The 24,769-nt window shown below is 40.3% G+C and overlaps 3 protein-coding genes across 3 annotated transcripts; all 3 read right to left on the bottom strand.

The window, feature by feature from the left end:
• Positions 1–137: 137 nt before the first annotated feature.
• Positions 138–1,364, bottom strand: LOC147402402 (NAC domain-containing protein 87-like). The gene is made up of 3 exons (XM_086444490.1): positions 906–1,364; positions 510–787; positions 138–408 (listed from the first exon to the last, which is right to left on the bottom strand). The coding sequence occupies exons 1-3, from the start codon at positions 1,362–1,364 to the stop codon at positions 138–140; spliced, it is 1,008 nt and encodes a 335-aa protein (XP_086300616.1).
• Positions 1,365–4,729: 3,365 nt separating this feature from the next.
• LOC147402401 (uncharacterized) lies at positions 4,730–9,082 on the bottom strand. Its single transcript, XM_086444489.1, has 3 exons — positions 8,991–9,082; positions 6,974–8,909; positions 4,730–6,928 (listed from the first exon to the last, which is right to left on the bottom strand). Exons 1-3 carry the CDS (start codon positions 9,080–9,082, stop codon positions 4,730–4,732), a joined length of 4,227 nt encoding a protein of 1,408 aa, XP_086300615.1.
• Positions 9,083–14,847: 5,765 nt separating this feature from the next.
• LOC147402400 (putative chromatin-remodeling complex ATPase chain) lies at positions 14,848–23,853 on the bottom strand. The gene is made up of 25 exons (XM_086444048.1): positions 23,526–23,853; positions 23,210–23,341; positions 23,011–23,117; positions 21,390–21,502; positions 21,033–21,130; positions 20,569–20,748; positions 20,250–20,471; positions 19,319–19,453; positions 18,952–19,234; positions 18,798–18,871; positions 18,439–18,659; positions 18,260–18,347; positions 18,048–18,141; positions 17,757–17,945; positions 17,626–17,657; positions 17,399–17,475; positions 17,219–17,308; positions 17,074–17,143; positions 16,893–16,950; positions 16,744–16,802; positions 16,491–16,656; positions 16,090–16,268; positions 15,766–15,981; positions 15,325–15,429; positions 14,848–15,203 (listed from the first exon to the last, which is right to left on the bottom strand). The coding sequence occupies exons 1-25, from the start codon at positions 23,748–23,750 to the stop codon at positions 15,186–15,188; spliced, it is 3,231 nt and encodes a 1,076-aa protein (XP_086300174.1). The 5' UTR covers positions 23,751–23,853; the 3' UTR covers positions 14,848–15,185.
• Between the last annotated feature and the right edge of the window lie 916 nt (positions 23,854–24,769).

The following is a 24,769-nucleotide window of genomic DNA, read 5'->3' as shown; positions in this document are numbered from 1 at the left end:
AATAAACCCATATAGCTAATCCAAATTATTCCATGTAGAAGAGTCGAATGATAATTAAATGTTTATAATCATTAATTATTAACATGAACAAATTGCTTCACTATGAGTATCAAAAAAGATGAATACAAGTTCTAACTTCATAAATCCCAACCCTCGAACTCCTCCATACACAACCCTCCTTCTGGCTCTCTCTCAAGCTGCTCTTGCAAAAGATCGATGTCTGATGGTAACATTGTTGAATGGTATTCACAATAATTTGGAGCAAATGTCGTCGATGTTAATGGCGGTGGTGGCGTGGAATTGTTGACGTGGACTGGGTCAGTACCAATGTAGTTTCCTGCTGAATTCATTTGGAAAGATGATGATGTTGGTGCAGACAGGTCGAAAAACTTATTATTGGTGGTATTGCTAATGTTGGTGTTGGAATTGTCTTCAATATGGATGAGTTGGAGAAGTAAGTAGGTGGCAATGGAGGAAGCAATGGCATCGGAGGTCGAAAAAATACTGACATATCACTCATTATAATCTTATGCATCGAGGAATCATCAACGCTACAAGTAAGAAGATCATGTACTGGTGTTGGTGTACTCAAAGGTGTAGATGATGACATATCAGTACGCATGATGGGTGGTGCTGCTGCTGCTGGAGCTGTATGATCACATTCTCTTTCTTCATCTGCAAGTACTCTTCTTCTTTTTGAAGATGACGATGGCAAGATTGTATCCTCTTGAAACCCTAGTCCTTTTGGAATGTGCCTTGTGATCTTACATAGAACCCATTTGTTGTTCTGTACCACCCAAAAAATAAAAGTTACCAAACATAGAATTAGATACCAAACAAAGAATGAGATATTTAAGTACGTAGTAGTAAAGAAGATACATAAAAGGAAAGGAAAAGTCATGCACCTGTTGTTGATAAGAAGGGAGGGTATATTCGATCATTGTAAATCTCACTCTATCTTTACTTGAGACCGTATGATCTTCACTCTTATGATGAGTGAAAGTCAAGTTGGCCTTCATTCCAATAACTTGGTGTTGTGAGTCGAATATTTTGATTTTTGATCTTTGAATCTTCCACGTTCCTCGTCCAACTGTTCTATTCTTCCTCTTATAATCCTTGCAATCATCATTATGGTTGTTGTCTTTGTCTTTAATCCGAGTAAAAAAGAACATCGTATTGTTATCTGCAGAAGTGGCTTCGAATAATACGGATGGTTCTTCCTCTCCGTACAGATCTCTTTCAATTATTGGACGATATTTAGGTAAGAAAAATTCATCAAGAACCTTATTACGAAGATAATGAAGGATGAGTTCTTGATCGGTCGGTTGGAAATGAAAACCCACTGGAATTTGCATCTTATTCATCTATCGATTATCAGTCTGTAACTTGTTTCTTTTCTACCAAGCTTAACCGTAAGCTAAGATGTTCGTGTTCTTGATGAGAAAATACGGAAACACGTAGCCTAGGGTTAGGTCAGGTCTAAATATTTAACAAACTTTGGCTCTACTTAAGATTAATGCAAAACAGCGGAGTAAGGCTGAACCTATATTTATAAGTAAATGTTTCCCAGTTAGACTAAGACTAAGACTTGGACGCGCCGTGATAAACGGGATATTATCCACTATTTCTGTTAGAAATGTTAGAAATGGGATCGGATTGGCTTAGTACAGATAACTACTTATCTCTAATTAATCTGTTTGGTATCTTGAATTTTACTTTTTTTTTCACTCGTTCATATACTTGAAACTTGGCTGAGTTGACTAAACTCGATTGGGAATGGAATGAACCCAAAATTTGATGAAATAAATTCCGAGTCAACTCGTCTAATTCAGTTAGAAAACATACACGAGCTATTTGGTTTTATAAAATATTTTTTATGAAGAACAAAAGAAAAAATAATATATTTTTTTTTGTTAGTTTGATTAATGATTTTTTTTTTTTTTTGACTCAACTCATTGGATATTCTACTTGGGTTGACAATAATTTATAGTGTCCTCTTAAGAGCTTCTATTACAATACCAAATTTTACTAAGAGCACCTCAAGACGTATGCAAATTCTTTAATGATTTCATATGAATTGAGGTGCTCATGGAGAAAGTTAGTATGGCAATAGAATCTCTCTATTTTAATTGGGAGCCGCCTAGTTGCACACCTATCTGGAACCAATTGCACTCCAATCTAAAAAATTGCTTATTTTTATTTTTAAAAATTAAAAATTAATCCCATCCCTTTTGATTATATATTTTTCACCATTCTCAGATGTGTCGTACCCCAATTAAGTCTCATGACCCTCTTATATTCATCGTTCTCCCCTTCTCCATAAGATGGTCTTTTGGTGTAGATGCTTGATTTTTTTTTTTTTCTTTTTCTCTTTCTCCTCCTTTTTGTAACACAATTTTGTAACTTTATGTGTAATTTTCAATGGAAATATATAAATATTTCGTTTTTCGTTGACTCCCGTGCCTTCTTGTTTTCTTTTCCCTGTATATTTAAGCCCTTGGGTTCGTCATTTGTCCAAGACCGACATCTTGTCTCGACCATAAGATTTCTTCATGGACTTGATGCTAGCAAAGAACCGGGGCTCCGACTCCGCACTAGACTTTTTTAGTTTATCTTGGCTCCCGAGTAGGGGCTAAGGCTTTCCCTTAATCCAACTCTTCAGTTGGGCTTGGTCCCCGTAGTGGGACCAAGGCTTTCCCTTAATCCAACTCCTCAGTTGGGCTCGGCTCTTATGGAGGGGCCGAGGCTTTCCTCAGACCAACTCCCCAGTTGGGCTTGGTCCCCGTGGTAGGACCAAGGCTTTCCTCCAAACCAACTCCTCAGTTGGGCTCGGCTCCTATAGGGGGGCCGAGGCTTTTCCTTAGACCAACTCCTCAGTTGGGCTTGGTCCCCGTGGTGGGACCAAGGCTTTCCTCCAAACCAACTCCTCAGTTGGGCTCGGCTCCTATGGAGGGGCCGAGGCTTTCCTCAGACCAACTCCCCAGTTGGGCTTGGTCCCCGTGGTAGGACCAAGGCTTTCCTCAAAACCAACTCCTCAGTTGGGCTCGGCTCCTATAGGGGGGCCGAGGCTTTTCCTTAGACCAACTCCTCAGTTGGGCTTGGTCCCCGTGGTGGGACCAAGGCTTTCCTCCAAACCAACTCCTCAGTTGGGCTCGGCTCCTATAGAGGGGCCGAGGCTTTTCCTTTGACCAACTCCTCAGTTGGGCTTGGTCCCCGTGGTGGGACCAAGGCTTTCCTCCAAACCAACTCCTCAGTTGGGCTTGGTCCCCGTGGTGGGACCAAGGCTTTCCTCCAAACCAACTCCTCAGTTGGGCTCGGCTCCTATAGAGGGGCCGAGGCTTTTCCTTAGACCAACTCCCCAGTTGGGCTTGGTCCCCGTGGTGGGACCAAGGCTTTCCTCCAAACCAACTCCTCAGTTGGGCTCGGCTCCTATAGAGGGGCCGAGGCTTTTTCTTAGACCAACTCCCCAGTTGGGCTTGGTCCCCGTGGTGGGACCAAGGCTTTCCTCCAAACCAACTCCTCAGTTGGGCTCGGCTCCTATAGAGGGGCCGAGGCTTTTCCTTAGACCAACTCCCCAGTTGGGCTGGTGGGGGCTTGGTCCCGTGGGGGGACCAAGGCTTTTCTTTAACAGCAGGCATAGGCGCAAAGATGGCTTTATTGATAATATTTCTTTAAATTGAATACATTCCATGGTGATTGAATCTCCTCCCCTGCCGGCGTCTTTAAGTAGTACACGCCTGTTTCCCCGATCTTGCGCACGATGTATGGGCCTTCCCAGTTACAGCCAAGCTTACCGCTATTGACTTCCTTGGTGTTAGAAAATACCTTTCGTAGAATCATATCTCCGACTTTGAACTCTCTGGGACGCACCTTCCGGTCATAAGACCTCTTCAACACCTGTTGGTACCGTGCCAATCTTTCTATGACCCTTTCCCGTGTCTCATCCAACCAATCCAAATTTCGTGCCACCAATTCGTCATTGAACTCGGTCTCGGCCACTAGCGTCCTCGTTGTAGGAACCTGTATCTCGGTTGGAATAACGGCTTCCGTTCCGTAGGCTAGTGCGAACGAAGTAAATCCTGTTGCCCTCCTCGCCGTGGTTCGGTACGCCCAGAGGACACTATGTAGCTCGTCTACCCATCTTCCCTTGTGTTCCTCCAGCTTCTTCTTCAAGTTTGCGAGGATTGTCTTATTTGATGCTTCAGCTTGGCCATTTCCCTGTGGATATCTTGGCAACGATTGCAGAGAACGGATTCCGTATTCCTTGAAGTACGATTGCACGCGGTTGCCTTTGAACTGAGTTCCATTGTCAGAGATCAGTGCATAAGGGATCCCGAACCGCGTTATGATGTGCTCCCACGTGAATTTGATAACTTCTTCCTCCCGAATTCGTGTAAGGGGAACAGCTTCCACCCATTTAGTAAAATAATCCGTGGCTACTAGGATGAATAGCTTGCCCCCCTTTCCCCGAGGCAGAGGTCCCACAATGTCCATTCCCCATATCGAGAACGGCCAGGGTGACTTCATAGGTGGAGTTCACTGGCTGGCTGCAGATGCATGGGGGTATTTTTGGCATTGATCACAGGTCCTCACATACCTCTTACAGTCTTCCTGCATCCTTGGCCAGAAGTAGCCCTGAGTGATAATCTTGTTGGCGAGCGACCGTCCTCCCGAATGATTACCGCAGATTCCCTCGTGGATTTCCGCCATTATGAGCTCGGACTCTTCCTTAGAAGGCACTTAAGAAGTGGTCCCCCGAAAGACATTCTATACAGCTCCTCCCCAACGAGAGTGTACTTGCCGACCTGCGGAGCAATTTTCTGGCCTCCCCCTTGTCTGCTGGCGGAACCTCTGAGCGCAGATACTGAGTGAATTTTTCCATCCATCCCGACGTTCTCTCGGCCTGTGCGCACTCCCTCTCCTCATGTTCGATGCTTGCTATAGGCAGGTATTCCACAGGTAAAGACCGTCCCTCCGTCTCTCCTAGCATTGAGGCGATGTAAGCCAATGAATCTGCATGCCTGTTCTCATCCCTGGGTATCTGGCATATCTCCACTTGGTCGAACTTTTCAATCTCTCGTTTGACTGAGATCAGGTATCTCGCCATGCGTTCGTCCTTTGCTTCAAATTTCCCGTTGCATTGGTTGGCTATAAGTTGAGAGTCGGTGCATAGTTTTACCCGGCCGATTTTCAACTCACTTGCCATTCTCAGCCCGTGGATAACTGCCTCGTACTCTGCTTCATTATTTGATGCCCCATACCCGAGTTTGATGACCTTTTCCAATCTATCATTGCTCGGCGTTACAATTACTATTCCCACCCCCGAGCCTGAGTAGTTCGACGATCCATCGACAAAAATTCTCCACCCTGCCTGCTTGTCCCATAGCTCCACTTCTTCTGTCCCTTCGTCTTCATTTTCCAACTCTTCCCAGTTCGGATCCTCAACCGGGAAATCCGCAAGGAAATCTGCCAATACCTGCCCCTTTATTGCTGTCCGGGACTCAAATTGTAAGTCGTACTCTCCGAGGATTACAGCCCACCTCGCCATCCTCCTTGACTTTTCGGATCTGTGCATCATCTCTTTCAGCGGGGTGTCCGTCACAACCCGGATGCGGTGGGAAAGGAAGTAGGGCCTGAGCTTGTGTGCCGAGTAAACGAGCGACAATCCCACCTTCTCCGTCCTGGTGTACTTAACCTCCGATACGCCCAACGTTTTGCTAACGTAATAAATAGGATATTCCCGTCCCATTTCAACTTTAAAGAGAACTGAGCTTACCGATGATGGACTGGTCGCCAGATAAATCCCCAGCTCCTCTCCTTCTTCCGGAGAGCTAAGGATCGGTGGCTGCCCCAAATACCTCTTTAGGTCGCTAAAGGCTACCTCGCACTCCGTACTCCATGCAAAATTCTTCTCCTTCTGCAATAACGCGAAGAGCGGGCGGCATCGATCGGATACCCTGGAGATAAACCTGTTTAGCGCAGCTATTCTCCCTGCCAACTTCTGCACCTGCTTTTGGTTAGCGGGGCTCGGCATCTCTACCAACGCCCGGATCTGGTCTGGGTTTGCCTCGATACCTCTCCTGGTGATAATGTGCCCGAGGAATTTCCCAGAGGAAACGGCGAAGACACACTTCTTCGGATTCAACTTCATTTTGAAACTCCTCAGCCGATCAAATGTTTGCTTAAGGTCTGCCAGATGGTCTCCCGCTCTCTTGCTTTTTACCAACAGATCGTCGATATATACCTCCACGATCTTCCCGATCAATCCTTCGAACATTTTTGTCACGAGTCTTTGGTAGGTTGCCCCGGCATTTCTCAAACCGAACGGCATAACTTTAAAACAGAACAACCCTTGCTCGGTAATGAATGATGTTCGTTCCTGGTCTTCCACTGCTAGGGGGATCTGGTTATACCCCGAATATCCGTCCATAAACGACATTCTCTCATGTCCAGCAGTTGCATCGACCAACCTATCAATCCTTGGCAGCGGGAAGCTATCCTTTGGGCACGCCTTATTCAGGTTCGTGAAGTCGATGCACACTCTCACCCTTCCATCCTTCTTCGGCACTGCTACTATGTTCGCTATCCATTCTGGGTACTCTACCTCTCTGATAAACCCGGCCTTCAAAAGCTTTTCGATTTCCTCATTCACCCCCTGCCTGAGGCGCGGCGACAGCCTCCGTGGCTTCTGCCTAATAGGTCGGAAGCTTTCATCAACATTTAATCTATGACACGCCACCGACGGGTCTATCCCAGGCATGTCCTCCAATGACCATGCGAATACATCCTTGTTTGCCCTCAGAAGTTGGAGTAGTGCTGCCCTCTCCTCCTGCAACATCGTGGTACCAACACTAACTATCTGTCCTCCATCGCCCCCGAGATCCACGGCTTCGACTTCCTCAACTGTTACTCGCTGCTCGCGCAGCGGCTGCTTCTGTAATTGCTACAAAGATTCATTAACAGTTGGAGTTACCTTTCTCTTCTTTGGTGGGACGGCCTCGGGGCCTCGGTCTTGCTTCAAAGCCAGGTGAAAACACCTCTGCGCCATCTCCTGATCTCCCCTGATTTCCATTATTCCTTCCTTACCCGGGAAACGAATAACTTGATGATAGGTTGACGGGACTGCTTTCATCTCGTGTATCCATCTCCGGCCCAAGATCGCGTTATAAGCCGAGTCTGCATCTATTACCACAAATCTTGTCATTACCACTTTAGACCCTGCTGAGATCGGGAGTGTGATTTCTCCTACCGAACTGCTAGCGGCACCGTTGAACCCATAGACGAGGGTCGGCGTTGGCTCCAAACTACCTGAAACCCCCATTCTCTTAGCCGCGCTTAGGAAGAGAATGTCCACCGCGCTCCCCGAATCCACAAGTATTCTTCGGAGCTCGACGTTTCCCACTGGGAGCGCGATTACTAACGCGTCCTGATGGGGCCCTGCCGTCCCCCTTAGGTCACTCTCTGTGAATACGATTGCCCGGGGATCTGCTCCGTGGTTTGTCGTTCCAACTACCCGTACTCCTGACGCCACACTGTTAACCCCGACCATATGTCGGATCTTTTTTACCTTCTCTCGAATCTCCCGCCTAGACGGCACTTCGGCCCCTAATAATCCTGTGATGGTATGAACTATCCTGCGCTCTTCCGTCTCTCGACGCCCTCCTTTAGCTGGCCTTCTTTGCTCGGGCTTTCGCTCAGCTCTCTCGGTAGTCTCCCCACTTCTCCTTCCTCCCGCGGAAACATAACCTTTGAGCTTCCCTGCTTCGATCATATCCTGGATGATATGGCGCAGCCTGTAGCAGTCCTCAGTAGGGTGATCCTCAGCCTCATGATACTCGCAGAATGGTTTTCCGGGTTTCCCCTTATACCCCCGTGGCGGCTGAACGAAATCGGGCTCCCTCCTTATGTGCCTCAGTATTACGGATAGTTTTTCGTTGAGCGGGGTATACACCCGGCCTCTTTTCCACCACGACTGCTCGTTCGAATCTCTCCGCCTTTTCTTACTTCCTTCCACTCCGGGGTGGGTCGGTACCTTTGAAGCGTCTACTCCTCCTTCGCTGTTAGCCACTGTCTGGGTGCTTCTTCTTCTGCCCTTCACAGATTCTTCCACCAGGATGTACTTTTCCACCTTCGCATACAAATCTTCTAGACGAGTAGGATCAGACTTGATCAAGGACTCATGCAACCGTGTTCCAGGGATCACCGCAGCGATGCACGCCGCGCATGCTGTGGCCTCGTCCATGCCCTCTACGTCCAGGGCTCTCGTTCGAAAACGGGTTACGAACGACCTAATACTCTCCCCGGGCTCCTGTCGAAGGTTAAATAGAGTGTTAACTCCGACCTTCTTCCTTCGCAGGTGTACGAACTGCCCAACGAACGTTTCTTCCAGCTCGGAAAAGTTCGTAATGGACCCAGCTGGTAAGGCCTGGAACCACATCATGGCCCCGAGCCTCAAGGTTGACGGAAACAGCTTGCAGAGCAACGGATCATCATTTTGGTACAGCACCATTTGACTTCTGTAGTGCAGTATATGGTCCATGGGATCTCGCGTCCCGTCATAAGTTTCAAACTTTGGCATGTGGAACGACCTGGGTGGTTCTGACTTCATTATCGCCTGCGAGAATGGTGTCCCTTTGAGTTCCCGAATTGCGTTCCGTACCTTTTGCGCGGGATCCTTTCCTCGCGCGAATTCCTCATCCCTCCTTTTGAGCATCTCCTCCACTTCCTTCCTCGTCATGGTTTCTTTAACTTCGGAGCTTCCCTGCTGTGTTTTTACTGCTGCTGAATCTTCAGTCCAATCTACCTCCGTTCTTACCGCTCGAACAGGATGGTCGCTACTCTGCTCTGCCCCTGGGCCTTCCTCGGTCTCCGCACGCTCGCCTAACCTTTGCCTGAGCTCTTCGTTTTCCCTTCTTATTTTCACTATCTCATCATTTTGTTTCTCCAACCCCCTGCGCATTTCCTCTCTCATCTCTGTGAGTAAGTTGTACATTGCTAGCATTGGATCCGGCGCATTTGGGGGCGAGTCTGCTGGTGGTAGATTTGATAGCTCTCCACGATTTTCGCCTCTAGCTCTTCCCATATTGGTCGTTTTTCTCCTTGTAAGTTTCCCACAGACGGCGTCAAATTGTAGATGCACGAAATGGCTCTACACTTTCCTTCTCTTTAAGCTCGGGGGACCTGCAAAACAGCCCACTCCGACGATCAAGTTAGCCAAATTGATCAGTGTAGTGTGTTTAGAGAAGGAGCATTCGAACCTCTTTTACTCGTAGTTTTCTTCCTTATATAGGCGTTCAACTTGATCGTTTTCTGTGCCACCCCCCTTGAGGTGACTTGGGGTAGTTAGCTTACTCCCTGACATGTCAGCTGCAGGAGTTGTTGCAACTGCCCCATCACTTCTGAGAAAGTCAGAGTTGGCCTGACATGACGTGGGTTGTTAGAGCTGGTTGGCTATCGCTGGCACGCCTGTCAGGCTTGTCATACCGACCTAAGAGGCAGTTGCCCGGACCGCTTCACTGGCTGATGGCCTAGCTCCGAGCTTCGAATACAAGCATTCGTCAGGGTTAATAAACCGAGCCACGACCTCAAATCATTAATCTTGGCCCCTGATCGAGCCACGTGTCCGTGCTCAAGAATTTTCCCCCACAATTATCTTCTCATCTTCTCTACTATTTACAAAATAGTAGGAGCCCAAAACGACTAACAACCTTGTAATATGAAATTTTACATGCGTTTAACTATATTTTTAACTTGTCATGTTGTAACACCACCGAGTTAGCTAAATTCAATTGGATTTGAAGTGACTCGCCCACCCAACTTGATGAAATAAACTCTTTGAGTCTACTCATATGAGTCGGTTTGATTTGACCTGACTCAATGGAGATCTAAGTTGAGTGGAGTTATGAGTTTTAAAAGAAAGGGAAAATTGCTTTAAGGACCTTGGTGGAGAGACTTTTTCTAAATAGTCCCTATGTTTTGGGCAATCACTTAATAGTCTATTTAGTAAATTTTTCTTTTCTTAATAGTCCCTGGACCTCATCTCACGTGTATATCTTTCAAACACCCAAACTACCCTTTTGTCATCCTCTTCTCTTAGTTAGGTTTTTCGATGGCGATTGCGATCATTTCTGACGATCTTTGATCATGAATGATGAACGGAGAATGATATTCTCTTAATTTTGAACATTAGACATATATATATATATATATATATATTATATATATATATATATATATATATATATATATATATATATTGAATGATTTATTTTTTTTTTAAATGAATAACAAAGTTGAGATTCTAAATTTTTTATGACTATGCTATAATTTTTTATTAGCAATTAAATTTTGAACTAGACAAAAAAAGTGATAAACTCAATACTATAATATGAACCAGACTTTTCATTTTTTTCGTCTTCAATACTCGGTAAATCTCTTTGAAATGCCCAAAATGCATATATCCTTGTTGCAAATCAAAAGTTGCAATGTAATCATAAAAAAATTTAGACTTTCAACTTCATTCATTCTTTTTTTTTTTTAATGAAACATCAAAATAAATAAATATATATCTAACTATTCAAAATTAAGAGAATATCATTCTCCATTCTTCATTCATGATCAAAGATTATTGAAAATGATTGAAATCGTCATTGGAAGCCTAATAAGCGAAGAAGATGAGAAAATGGTAGTTTGGATATTTCAAAGACATTATAAAAGTGAGATGATGTCAATGGACTATTAAGAAAAGAAAATTTTACTAAATAGACTATCGGGAGACTGCCCAAAACTTAGGGACTATATAGAAAAAAAAAATTTCTCTACTAGAGTCCTTTAAGTAATTTTCCCTAAAAGAAGATCTTAAGTCTTTGCCAAAGTTCGATGTAACCACTAGGGCAGATAGCAATCGCAAATAGTTTGTGGTGACAAAGAGTAATATTATATAACTACTGATAATCTAACGCTCTTTTTTTATACACTCTTTAACTTGGTAGTTACAGAACTATAAATATTTTTCTTGTGTATTTCGAAGTAAAGGATCTACAGTTCTGTGATGGGAGGGTACAAAGAGCTTCGGATTATCACGACTCATATTCTATACAAGGATGAAGACAAAAAAGATGTTATCCATAGAATCTGAACTATATAATTAATGAGTCGTGATGATCTGACGCTCTTTATACGCTCCTTAACATGGCACTAACAGAACCTTAGATCTTTTTCTTCAAGATACACAAGGAAAAAAGATTCATTGGTTCTTTTGATTGGTGAATATTTGAGATACCCCAATATCAAATAATGACATACCCATTGTGATGTTCCCCCCCCAAAAAAAAAAATATATATATATTTGGGGGATTATAATATACCCCTCTATAAAATTTGGTAAATATATATAATATGAGTTGTGATAATTAGAGTAACAAGAAATAGCTTAATGCACTCATTTTCAACCTCTATACCCAACAAAAAAAAAAAATCCGTTATCTTCACCTCTACGATAAATAAATTTTAATTTATTAATTTGATTTTCAGTGCAGAGAATCATAGAATTTTGTATTGAAAAAATTCATAATCTTTATATTCAAAAATCCTATCTTATTCTTTAGGTTTGAATATAAAAATAAATTAATCTTAAAGTTGGAAAATAGGGTAAAAGATTTACCTTAGGCATTGAAGATGATTTATTTAGGGAAAAGAAACCCAATGTTTTGAGTTTTAGGTTGAAGATAAGGATAATGAAGTGATTTTGTATTAGTTTATTGGAAAAGACTGAGGTCAAGGGATCATATAGGTAATTTGGAGCAAATCTGAGATACTTACGTTTTTAAATCGATGACATTGCCCCTCTTGACTTAGATCTATGGCGATAGAGGAAAAGTTGATGGCATCATCATAGGCAGAGCATCAAATCAACTATTCGTTTAACTGTTGGTGTCATCTAATCAACGAGTTAGCTAAACTTGATTGGAGTTTGAATGGGTCCAAACTTGATGAGTTAACTCATGAGTTTTTTATTTTACTCAACTCATTCGCATGTTGGATCAATCTCACTCTCTCACATGCCATACTAAATCGACTCCCCTAAAGTGGGGTGAGTCAGAACCATAACTTTCCTTTCATCGGGATACACAATTGCATAGATTTATGGGATGTGTTGTTGTGTATCCTCAGATATAAAAGTTTATGATTCTGACACACCCCCCACAATAGCAGAGTCAGTTGTGTATGCCACCCAGGGGAGTCATATTATCACCACTCTTTTAAAATTCATTGTAACTTGATCCAACTCGAGAATGAGTTGAGTTAAAGGGCACATCTATCAGGGTTCATTTAAAGTACATTTTACTTGGACGAGTTAGAAGTAGCACGTGAAAGGGCAATCTATCAAAGTTTATTTACAATTTAAAATATTAATTAAATTTTTTTTTAAATATTATATAAATAAAACTAACAAATCGTGATTATAGGTTATGTGTGAAAATTTTCTTGATTTTTGACCATAATGATCTTGATTATAAGAATTTTAAGTGTTAAGGTAGGGACATTTGTGAGATCCAAATTTTCGTGTTTAATCATTTTACTCCTCTCTCTCTCTCTCTCTCATTATAATTGAAAAGAATTTTCCTTCTGAAATATTTTAAAATTAAGAAAATTCTAATCTCCAATAATGATGGAGATTAGAAGAGAAATATACAAGTTTCCTTGGGATCCTTTATGGAACATTGACAAATAAACTAATTTAATTGTGGTAGTATTGCATAAATAATTTAATTTGAAAGATCACAATAATTAATACGTTTTAGTTCTCTTTTTTTTGGGGGGGGAGGCCACGCTTACCGACCTCCCTTGCACATAAAGATTCGAAGGTGTAACCTGAGGAGCGAAACTTCTATTCCACCTCATTGTAATGGTGAAGGCAAAGGAGCGTTATGCTTTCTTTTTATTACTAATCTTAAAAAATTTATCTTGGAAGTAAAAAATTCCAATGGGGGTGTTTTATTTATATTATCCTCTTAATTCAAATCAATTAACGAACAAGAGGGTAAATTAAACAATACCCACTCTTCTTTTAGAAGAGATAAAAATTCAAAAATTACTTAATAAAAACAGTACATGCCATCATTAAGAGGAATTAATTAAAAACACTTATCAATTAATTAAACATAACTAAACAAAGAAACAATAGTAAAAGTGATTTCATTGATTCACCAAGACTCTTGGATCCTCCCTATGCATTTGTTTGCCATCTTGGAGCCCATATGGGGCAACATTTGAACCTTGAAGCTGGATGGCACTAAAGAAGACAGTGATATGGAAATCAAATCCGAAAGGTGCATTCACATTGAAATCTGCTTACAAAGCCTTGCAGCAACCCAATCCAACCCAACCCAACCCACAAGTCATCTGGCAAGTTAATTTAGTTCCCTAACAACATGAAGAGACATAATGCTACCTCATGACTTGGATTGAACAAGGGTCTTAAAACCTAGGACAAATTAATGGCCATGGGAATTATCCAACACTCGAAATGTTATTTCTGCAGGAATGCCCCTGAAAATGAAAGCCACATATTCCTTGGGTCTAACTATGCTTTCGGACTATGGAAAATATTGTTAAAGAGAAATAACATCGACCACTTAAAGAGAGACTTGGACTCTGAGATAGAATGGCTAAAAAACCACATCAAGGGGAACTCCTAAGCTCACTCGTTAAAAAGCTTTCTTAAATGCATTCATACACCACATATGATTAGAAAGGTGAAGAATATTCACGAATAACTTCCTCCCATCAAATCCGTTGGAAAACTTTATCGTTAGAGATGTCATCTTTAGAATTAGAAGCATGGACACAATCATCGAAGACAACACTGCGAACAAAGAGTTTATGAACTCATGGAACATCAACTCCAAATTCGAGGTAAAGAACACCGTGAGATGCAAATGAATCAAACCTATTCAAATTGAATGTGCCCTCAACACTGATAGCTTCCTTAGAAGCAATGTAGAGGGAGAAGAAACTGTAATTAAAGATGACCAAGGAAGAACAATAGGAGTATTGACGAAAATCACCCATGAGAAATCAGTTCTATTCCATGAACTTCAAACTATTCTTAAAGATTTGGACATAACAAGATACCTTTCACATTAAATCCCTGAATATTAGCAGACTCAAAAATAGCTATCGACCGCATAAATGACCTAAACAAGACCCCTTAAAAAAAGAGAACCTGGTCAAAGCCATCAAAGCTAAAACCTCATTGTTCTACAAGATTGACTTCTTCTGCTTTAGAGAAACAAATCAAGCTGTAGATTTCTTACCTAGTGACCTTTATGCCCCTGGTAGCATTAGGTTGGATCCTCTAAATCTCCCTAGTTAATCTCAAGACCATCATATGTAAAGATGCCGGTGGGCACGTCTATGAAAGAATGTAAGGGCCTTACGGTTTCTGGTTGGGGGTCTGCCTACCAAAATCAAACATTTTATTCCAAACCTGTTTTTTCATTAAAACGACGTCTTTACTCGTGCATTCTGCTATACACTTAGTTTCATTCAAGAAAACTCACTTAAATGGAACTTCAAAAGCTTCACTCTCACCTCCAAGCTTCCAACTTGGATCACTTAAAAGCTTCAGGGTTCATCATTCTCCTACAAGAGATTTTGAGGTAAATAATTCAAATGCATCAGAGAGAAAGGGTATAGATCCGTGACATATAACCTCTCAAATTGGAACATATTTGTTTAGACTTGATAAACATGTGGTCAGGGTATAAACTAATAGCGTGGTTGATATATTTGCCATTTAAATTTGAGATAATCCAAGTCCCTCATTTACCTAATAAAAATAAAGGAAGAGTTAACAGTGCCAGTGCCACCAATGTGGATTAAACCAATAATTAGTCGATTCGCGCCTTGGGAACTCCCGTCGACAAATAATACCCAACTTTCCTCATTAATCCAATAGACGACACAAAGCACTGACCAATTGATCTCCTGAAACAAAATAATGGAGTGGGTCTGAGACACTTTTATATAGGAATTACTCAACCAAGATCGCCTATAGACCCCTAGAACCAAATCTCAATACACCAATAGTACAAAAGAGGCTTAGACACGTTAAGCCGAACTTCAGGTCACGGAAACTATGGAGTTCCACAAAATGGAAGGTTATGGGTTTCTGTTGAAGATCATTTTCTCCTCCTCCCCTGCAACAATAAGAACACCATGATCAAAACTTCCTACATTATCTCCAACAATATATTAACAATTCAACAATTAAAGGTATTCTAGAAAGTGGGGATCCCAAACAAATAAACAAGGACTTACTGAGCTAACATAGTCGTCCATCACCAATTGCTTACGCTTCTTTAAAGTAGCTGGGGGGCTATCGGCTGGAGGTCTTGTCATAGCTCTCTTTGATGGTGTCATATTCTGCAAACAATACATAAAATAGATTGTGAGGCATATTATGGGAAGCTTAGACCAATTATACCCCAGCCATCTACATCCCATCCAAGGTTTTAACTAATGAAAGATGACCATACACTTCTATAGTTACCAGAATTTAGATTTTATTTTCATTATTTAATTTAATAAACCCTTCAATTTATATTATTAGAAGGAATTGTGATATTTCAATTAGAATTATTCACATTTCACAAGAGTCCTAGGAACTAGATATAGCATAACTAACAGGAAAAAGGAGAAGACGATGAAAAATGCAGAAAAGCATTCATAAAAGATTTAAAAAAAAAAAAAAAAATTAACCTTGGCAAGTTTCTTATCTTTCCGAGCTTGTCTCTCTCTTTCATCAAATTCTTGGTTTTCCTTTTCCACCAAACGAATTAGGGTATCACAGCGCCTAGCGAGTTCTTGAGTGGTGCGAGACTTTACAAACCAATCAAAACGAAACAAGGGCGATGTGCGAAAAGCTGCCTTGAGCTCATCCCAGTTCCCATACCCGAGCTTGTGAACCATGCACAGCTGTGGATGTAAGAGTAGCGAGGTATGTTAAATCCCAGGGATTATTGTATCCAGAAAAAAGAAAATAGAAGTCGAATAGAAGAACTGAAGAAACTTCAGTAGACACACCATGAAACGATCACATTCTTCATTATAGAGCTTCCCTTTATTCTGACCATACTGAATCTTCAGTTCCAGCCATGGATTCTTGTAACGGTCCAACTTCTTTCCAATTGCTTTCATGATCTCATCTTTCCTAGAGATTCTCGCCTCCCCTCGTTCAATGTTCTTGATGATCCTATCATAATCTGGAGAAGAAAATGCAAAATCGTCAATCTTCACCAAAAAGAAAATACCAAGAATTGTAAGTGTTTCATAAACTCTTCATCTGCAAGTTTAAGAGATCCACACAGCAAAAATTTCCCAATACGAGGGTAGAAATGAGAATGTATCTTCAATTAAAAAATTTACCATAAAAACCCTAAAAGTGATTTTTTTTCCCCTCAATGAGTAAAATGGATATTACTTACCATTTAATTCCTTGTATCTTTCTTTGAAAACTTTGGCATATCTTTCAACTTCCTCTTCTGTTTTGCCTTCCATTTCAGAGGCAATACTTTTTATATCATTTCGCCCATACTTCTCACAAGCTCGGATGAAAGTATTGAAATCTCTCCTAGTCCAGGATGAAAAGCCCTAAAATGCAACAAATGTCCAAGTCCTGAAACAATGAACGCAGGATAGAAAGAAAAAACTTGCATTGTTTATGAATGATCCACTCACCTCTTCTAATAGTTGCTCTTTTTCTTCCTGCTCTTCTGCAGTCAAAGGGTCTCCCAAATCTACATAATCAATTATCAGTTGTCAGTAGGACCTTTTGAACATTAGGAACCGTTTACAGGGAGACACTCGAATGAAAATAATGAATCTACCTTCAGGTTCATCCCCATCTCCAATTGTGTCTTTCATCTGATTCTTTGAATTTGTTTGCTAATGAAATTTATTATCCAACAAGCAGTTAAAGGCAAGAGCTATGGAGGTGCAAATGCAGATCACAGAAAGGAAAAAAAAAAAAAAAGGAAAGAAAGAAAGGGCTATTAAAATGACACCCACCATGAGATAGCGTACTTCTTTTTCATATATCTCATTTAATCTTCGCGTGTTGAAGAACTGGAAGTCATGCCTGAAAACAAAACAAAAGAAAAATGAACTGCAATCTAAATGACAAGACAAGCACCCAAAATCAAGAGATTCTTACAACTGAGGCATGCGAGGAATTCTTGGTTCTTTTGGTTTTGCCTGACCACCTTGGCGCATTGCTTGCTTAAAGTAATCAGATTCCGAATAGCTACAAAGGAGAGAGATCAGATTTGGAGACCAAAGGCAAAATACCATAAAAGAATCAATTGCAGAGTGGATAACTGAAAATTTATCTTACTTGCGCTTTCGCTCCCTTTTGGGGGGCTCAATCCAGTTTTCACTGACAATTTTCTTGAAATCAAACTTGTTCTCATCCTTCATTAAAAAGAAAACAAACACTCAGAGAACAGCTGAGAATAAATTAATATTACGTGTTCCAAACATTATTCTGCAAACATCCAACTAAGAAGCAACATGGTTGTCAATAGTAAGGGTAGCAAACTAAAAATTATCTTATCTCTCTACCTTGTCATCGTCAAAGTCATACATGTCAGCAGCTGCACAGAACCAAATAAAATATAATCAAATATTATAGTTGATTAAATATAACAAAAAAAAGGCTTTTTTAAGCACAACTCTTATATATATCCACATACTGTCATCCATCTTAAATTTAATGGCATCTTCTGTGAATTTTTTCATCTTGGCATCAAGCTCAGCCGTTGCCTCTTCTCCTTTAGCTATGATTCTGTCAATATCCTCATCAGTGATAGTGCTGTCCTTAGAACTGAAAACCATTTCGGCACCAAACCTCACCATTTGCAACAGCTCATCCTTATTAACAGCTGCACCCAAAAAATAAAAATAAAAAAATCATAAAAGCATCGATTGAAGTTACTGTTTCACACTTTATCAACTCATAGATTCTTCTAAAGCATAGGACTTACTTTTCTGCTCTGCTAATCGACCTTGTTGAATCACTAAAGCATCAAGAGCAAGCTTTTTATATGCCCTCTCAATCACTTTTTCCTCTATGGTGTACTGAATCATTATGAATTAGAGAAAAAATAAAAGTCAGAATGCAGTAACATAAAGCATTTCAAAATATACAGCCTGATATCCATGCTATAAAATATAAATAAACATATAAAGACTGAACCTCTGTGCAAAAACGGAACACTTGAACTTCTTTTGTTTGACCAATCCTATGGGCACGATCCTGTGCTTGCAAATCTACTTGTGGGTTCCTGAATGATGTATGATGAAAATATGAGACCAAGCAGAAATAGAACCACCAATTTAATATGGCATTAACACAATCAATGTAAAATAGCCTACCAATCACTGTCGTAAATAATGACAACATCAGCAGTGGCAAGATTGATACCAAGGCCACCTGCTCTGGTTGATAATAAGAAGATGAACTTTTCACTTCCCGGCTGGTTGAAGGATTCAATGGAAGCATCACGATCTTCTCCACCAGTATTTCCATCGATCCGACAGTACAGGTACCCCCGAAACATTAAATAATCCTCCAGAATGTCCAACAGCCTAGTCATCTAAATACAAAACAAAAAGCACCCAACAAAAAGGAAAAATGAATCCACTACACCAGGAATGAAAAGGATTATCAAAAGCAATCACTAGTTATGCATGCATTATAACCACATTACACAATTTTGGAAAGTGAGATTAACCTGTGAAAATATAAGGACCCTAGAATCCCGTTCCTTCAGCTTTGGGAGCAACTTATCTAAAAGAACCATTTTACCTGCAAACAAATTGGAAAAAGGATGATTATAATAAACCAATCAGCACTAATGAACTAGCATCACAGAAGGTTCAGCACACCTGCATTGGTTATAAGATGCTCTCCAGTAGTATAAGGTGGGCCAGGTTCGGCACCTTGGAAAAGGTATGGATGATTACAACATTTACGTAGTTGCATCGCTATATTCAGTAGACGCTTGCGCTCTCCACCAGCATTAACGACCTCTAGATCTTTCTGCAACAAGGCCCGGTAAAAATGCTTCTGCAATTGGGACATTCCTACTTTAAGAATGGTTTCCTTTTTTGGAGGCAGGCCTTTCTCAACATCAGACTTCAACCTTCGGAGTAGAAACGGCCGAAGGACCTGCAAGGGCATAAATGGAAACTTTTACTACATGCAACTCAATCAAACAAATTAGAGCAAAAATGGAGCAAATAGAAGATTTACCTTGTGAAGCTGCTGAACAACCTCCTGCTGGTCATTTTCACCTGATATTTGAAACCATTCATCGAATGTTTCCGCAGAACTAAATATCTCCGGAAGTAGAAAGTTAAGAAGAGACCAGAGCTCATGGAGATTGTTCTGCACATAAATCAATTGCCAGACCATTAAATTTTTGTAAAAGAAATTCTGAAATGGGCAACTAATATTTTATAACTATAGGATCCCATTCAGGCTTTTGGTGATGCAAAACAATCTAGATAGATAAATATTTCAGAGGATACAACAAGAAAAAAGAAAAAAAAAAAGTTTGCTTTTGCTTGCTTGCATTCTTTCTTTGTCTTTTTTTTGTGTGTGTGTGTGTGTACCAGCTCCATTGTCAACCCAGTGAATTTTTTTATTAAAGATGCAAACGGTAAGAAATTGGTGTTACCAGACAATAAATGTAGCTTCAAAAAGAGATATTGCCAATAAGAACTTAGAAACACTTATCACATTCATCTAAAGTGGCCAACCGAAGTCTGCATCAATTCTCAAATGACGACTAACTCATTGTGATCAAGTTTACTGACTCGGTTGCATGCTCAACTTCAACTATCTTATGGTGCAAGTAAAAAGTGGAGAAAAAAGGCCAGGTTTAAAACCCCCTTTTGAATCATTGTCTTGATTTTGGGAAAAGACCCGTCTCGAGCAATGCATATAAAATAAACCGAGACAGTAAAAGACAAACCCAAAACAAACAGAAAAAAACCTGAGGCATTCCTCCGATGTCTCATAATGATGACCACTAAAACCAAAATTTCTCTGCCAAGACAACACTAAATTTTGAACTATGGATGGAAGGTACATGATCCGAAGATTAATCAGTCATCATCGTATCTCATATCCAATGAAGATAGCATCTTGACTAGAGAAACTTAAGGAGCATTTACAGTACCTGAAGTGGTGTTCCCGTAATAAGAAGGCGGTAATTGGTACTATAAAGCCTCATTGTTTTTGAAAGAAGTGAATTCTCATTCTTGATCCGATGGGCCTCGTCAATAATTACATAGCGCCAGCTAAAGCGACGTAAGGTAGTCTTTTCTTTGATGGCCATTTCGAAACTAGTCACACAGACATCAAACTTCCCAGCCACAAGTAGATCCTCACGTATATGCCTCTGCAGAAGTAGAAAGTAACAAGAACATTTGTCACTGTGGTACTTGAAAATATTAACAGGAAAGAAAGAGGACTTAGCTAAGATGTGACTGACCCACCCTTTCATCTGGGTTTCCTAGAAATTTTACAGCACGCAAAATTGGGCAAAAGCGCCGAATCTCCTTTATCCAATTTCCAAGAGTAGATTTCGGTGCAACCACCATATGAGGACCTGTAATTCCTCTAAACTCGTGCAAATAACCCAGTAAGGAGATGGTTTGTAGTGTCTTTCCAAGCCCCTGGACAACAGTTGGACACAATTCTCATCAATATAATGATTTAGAGAAAGTAAACCCATAAGGTAAATGATATATCAAATGGACACCTGACGTATACAGCACTAATGAACCGAAAATGAACTAGAAAACTATGGAAAACAATTATAGCAAGAAAATTTGATTGGCCTTATCACATAAATTTAGACTCATAAGCAAAGACAAGTCCCACTGCCAAAGATGAGCATGAAAGCCACACAAAAGGATGGATTATCAGAACTAGAAGACAAGTATGTGTCAATCCATACCATCTCATCCGCAAGAATCCCATTAATGCCATTTTCATACAGGCGTATCAGCCAGTTCAATCCAGCTAGTTGATAATCCCTCATCTTCCCTTGAACACCTGCAAAAGAGAGCAGCATAAACAGAGGGGGGAAAATAAGGCAACTCAAACCCAAGAAGATCATCCTTGACATTATTTGTAACAAAACCAAACATATTCCATTCAGAAAACCGTCCACTTTGTTAGAAGAGATCACCGTATTGTTTTAGTGTATCATTTATTAATTACAATTTTCAGCGTCAACTTTTCATTTTCTTCTTTTTCTTTCTGATGTGATAATTACACCACCAAGAAAGCATCCCAAGCGATGAAGGCTTACAAGAAGGTTGTGTCAACAATCGTGTGCCTCCCGCACCAGAATAACCATCTTCTTCCTCCTTAAGGCACTCTTCATCTTCTTCCTCCTCAGTTATTTTGGATGCATGACGACCCCTGAAAAGATAAAGAAGAAATAGACATTTAAATCAATGGAAAATGAAATGCAGACTACAATTAAACCATGCAGTAAATGATTATGCTATATTCATTTAAGTAAAACTATATGACCAATTTAATACACTTAAAGAGTGCAAAAAGAAAAGGGTCTAGGTGTTCATGAATATTTTTAAAAAGTTTCCACTCAATATCCCTATTCTTCAAGGAACGTCAAGTGTAGAACAACCTATGGTGACACGTTCTACCCTACATCTCAAACATTTGCACAGGAGCTAGTTGAGATCTAGATAACCGATCAAACAAGGCCCAATTAACAAAACATTTAGCATTCAAACTATTCCAATGTGCCTAGAAAGCAACCAAGAATACACTAAATAACCCTATGTAAGGAACACTCTGCTAATAAGAGAATCATACACCATAGCATACAAGCAATTAAAAAATTGCCTTTTTGTAGTAATGGATCAATTTCTTCATGTTACACCATGTGTCCCTACATGTAGTTCTAGAGATTCCCAATTGAAAAAGATTCGGCCATTTAAGGTAATGGACATACGTAACTCTTAACAAATCCTAAAGGAAACGACTCAATTCAACTATTGAAAATAAAGGTACCTTGGTGTCAAATGAACACAAGAAAGAGACTAAACACAAGGATACTAACAAAATGGAGCGTTGGTGAATCGTCTCCTTGAGCATTATGGGGTGGCGTGGAATATGGAACCATTTTTGGGTTCTATATTGTAATATAAGGTGCCTCCCCGGATCGATACATCTCCTATTCCAAACTTAGTCGTTATTTGGTTTCCCTTTCTTGACCACTAAGAGGATTTTGTCGAGTCTCCTGATTTGTGTTCCATCAGGGATTCAGAAAGAAAGGAATAACCTTTTCTTTGAGAACAAGAAGATTTTGTGCAAGAGATTTGCGGTGTTACTGTTCTTTTGATGTAAACTGTTTTAAGGAGTTTAAGGGAGTGATTTGGGAGGATTTCATAGGTCAATGGGAGTGGGCTTGCCGTCTCTCTGCTGGATTTTTTGTGGGTTGGTATCTTGCTGCTAATTCTCTTTGAATTACAAGGGAGTGTTTTTTGGAGGATTTCATAGGTCGATGGGAATGGGTTTCCTGATCTCAGCAGAGTAATGGTTCTTTTGCGAGTTGGTATCTCTCACTGTTATTCTCTTTCAATTTCTAAATGATGAACTCGACAAGCTTTTCCTTGATGAAATTTACGAGTAACAAGTTGATACGTCATCACAAAAAATGTATAGAATGGCATATAGACAACAAGTTGTTAACCCAATAACACCGAGGGCCGATGGGCCTCAACAAAATTAACAATTAAACAAACTAATGGAAGACCAGTTCTAACTTCCACAAAAGAATTCTATAGGCAATGGAATGTTAACAAGAAGAGTGTAAAAAAACATCCTTGAGAAACATACAGCAAAAGATAAACCAAAAAACTATACAAAACGTATTCATTGACACTAAACAACAACATTACCTTCCCTTTGGTTTCTTCTGAGATGCAGATTGATTGCCCTTTGCAAAATGAGCGAATATCTCTGTTTGCTGTAGGAGATACTTCAGGCGCCCTTTCCCTTTGTTATTCTAAAAACAATTACAAATTAACAGGCAATCTAATTAGCGTAGAATCAACTTTAAATCTTCAATCCCTGAATCTTTCCATGAAAACTACGTACCATGTCGGCATCAATAGAAGCATTCTGTGCTTCCAAAATTTCCTGAATCTTTTGTTTCTTCAACCTTTGCATTTCTCTTAGCCTCGCCTTTTCACGCTTTCCAACTACAGGATCAACTGAAGTATTTCCATCCTAAAAGATGTCAAAAAAGAAAAAAAGATTTTCACGTCAAATTATGTTCAAACCGTTCCCTAGGCACAAAAATACATCAAGCCCTAAAAATGACTTAATCCACAGAAACCCTAACTTTCGTCCCATCAAAATCCAAAAACATAACATTTAAACCGAGTAATGTGGTTCAAACTCACAGATTTACCTCATCATCATCTTCTTCATCGCTCTTCGCATCATTATCGGTAGATTGTGAGTTATCCTCACCTGCTTCGTCTTCTTCTGAACCAGTAGTTCTCGCGACGGCTTCAATCTCTTCTTCGTCTTCTTCTTCGTTAGTTTCTACATTATTCGGCTCTTCCTCTGAAGAAATCGAGTCTTTCGATGGAGATTCTTCGGATGAGACATCAGAATTCGAAGGTCTCGCCATGGAATCCTCGATCGAGGGTTTGGTTGAAAAGAGAAAGAAGGAGAGAAGTTGAGGAGGGGGGGAGAGAGACTTGGAAAAACCACTTTTGCGTATTATGCGATTTGTCGAAAGTGGTGTTACTTATACACGGACAGTGGTGCGAGAGCGGTTTGTGGGTTGGGCGGGCGAATTCCCGCCATTTATTCGGTGATGTCAATTAGGGCTGTCAATGGGCTGGACCAGGTCTGGTGCGAGTCTAAAAAGGCCTTATGCTATTCGAACCTAAACTTTGACCAAGCCCAGTCTATATTGGATTGGCCTGGTCTCAGTCAGTCTATAATTAAGGGGCCTAGCTACACAATCCAAGCCCAATCTATGACATGTTGGATTGGGCCAGAACAAAGCCTAGTCCATGAATGCCGTGACGTTGAGAATTTTCCATCCTCACGTTGAAAATTATTAGGGAAAATTCCTTAAAGATCCTGACAAAGGGATCTCTTTCTAAATAGTCCTTGAATTTTGCGTGGTAGCTTGATGATCAATTTAGTAAACTTTTTTATTACTTAATGGTCCCTCATTATTGTCGAGGTCAGTATTTTTATTGTCGAGCTCACCATTTTTTATTTATTGTTGAGGTCAACATTTTAATCGTCGAACTCATCTCTTTTTAATGCCAAGTTCACCACTCTTTATTGTTGAATTCGACAATTTTTAAAAAATGTAGAACTTGATGATAAAAAGTGGTGAACTCAATGCTGGTAAAATCCATCCCTCTTCGTTTTTCAACTTTTTCTAGCTAAAATCGTGAAAAATTCAACTAAAAACTTGAGATAAAGACTTGTCTAGATGATTTCAGAGACTCTATTTTGTTGGAAATGATTTAAGAAGAAGTCAATAGGTTGTATTATTTATTGCATCCTATCTTATTCTTTAGGTTTCAAGATTCAAGTATATTAGTCCTATGGTTCAAGATTTGGGTAAAAAAAATTACTCAATAATGTTGAAGATGGCTGGCTTTGGGAATAAAAACCAAAGGGATT

Source organism: Akebia trifoliata, chromosome 5, assembly GCF_017979445.1.
Source record: "Akebia trifoliata isolate Shusen 1 chromosome 5, ASM1797944v1, whole genome shotgun sequence".
Lineage (NCBI taxonomy): Eukaryota > Viridiplantae > Streptophyta > Magnoliopsida > Ranunculales > Lardizabalaceae > Akebia > Akebia trifoliata.
The sequence above is the reverse complement of the archived record's forward strand: the minus strand, read 5'-3'. Positions and strand labels throughout refer to the sequence as shown.

Excerpts from the sequence above, each read along its gene's own strand:
- LOC147402402 (XM_086444490.1), bottom strand. The coding sequence starts at position 1,364 with ATGAATAAGATGCAAATTCCAGTGGGTTTTCATTTCCAACCGACCGAT. Across the intron at positions 788-905 it reads TCCCTTCTTATCAACAACAG|AACAACAAATGGGTTCTATG; the intron begins GTGCATGACTTT and ends TGGGTGGTACAG. Across the intron at positions 409-509 it reads AAGATTATAATGAGTGATAT|CAATACCACCAATAATAAGT; the intron begins GTCAGTATTTTT and ends CACCAACATTAG.
- LOC147402401 (XM_086444489.1), bottom strand. The coding sequence starts at position 9,082 with ATGGGAAGAGCTAGAGGCGAAAATCGTGGAGAGCTATCAAATCTACCA. Across the intron at positions 8,910-8,990 it reads CCGGATCCAATGCTAGCAAT|GGAAAACGAAGAGCTCAGGC; the intron begins GTACAACTTACT and ends GAAAATAAGAAG. Across the intron at positions 6,929-6,973 it reads TCCCACCAAAGAAGAGAAAG|CCGCTGCGCGAGCAGCGAGT; the intron begins GTAACTCCAACT and ends TTACAGAAGCAG.
- LOC147402400 (XM_086444048.1), bottom strand. The coding sequence starts at position 23,750 with ATGGCGAGACCTTCGAATTCTGATGTCTCATCCGAAGAATCTCCATCG. Across the intron at positions 19,235-19,318 it reads TTGTTCAGCAGCTTCACAAG|GTCCTTCGGCCGTTTCTACT; the intron begins GTAAATCTTCTA and ends ATGCCCTTGCAG. Across the intron at positions 17,144-17,218 it reads ATTCCTCGCATGCCTCAGTT|GCATGACTTCCAGTTCTTCA; the intron begins GTAAGAATCTCT and ends TTTTGTTTTCAG.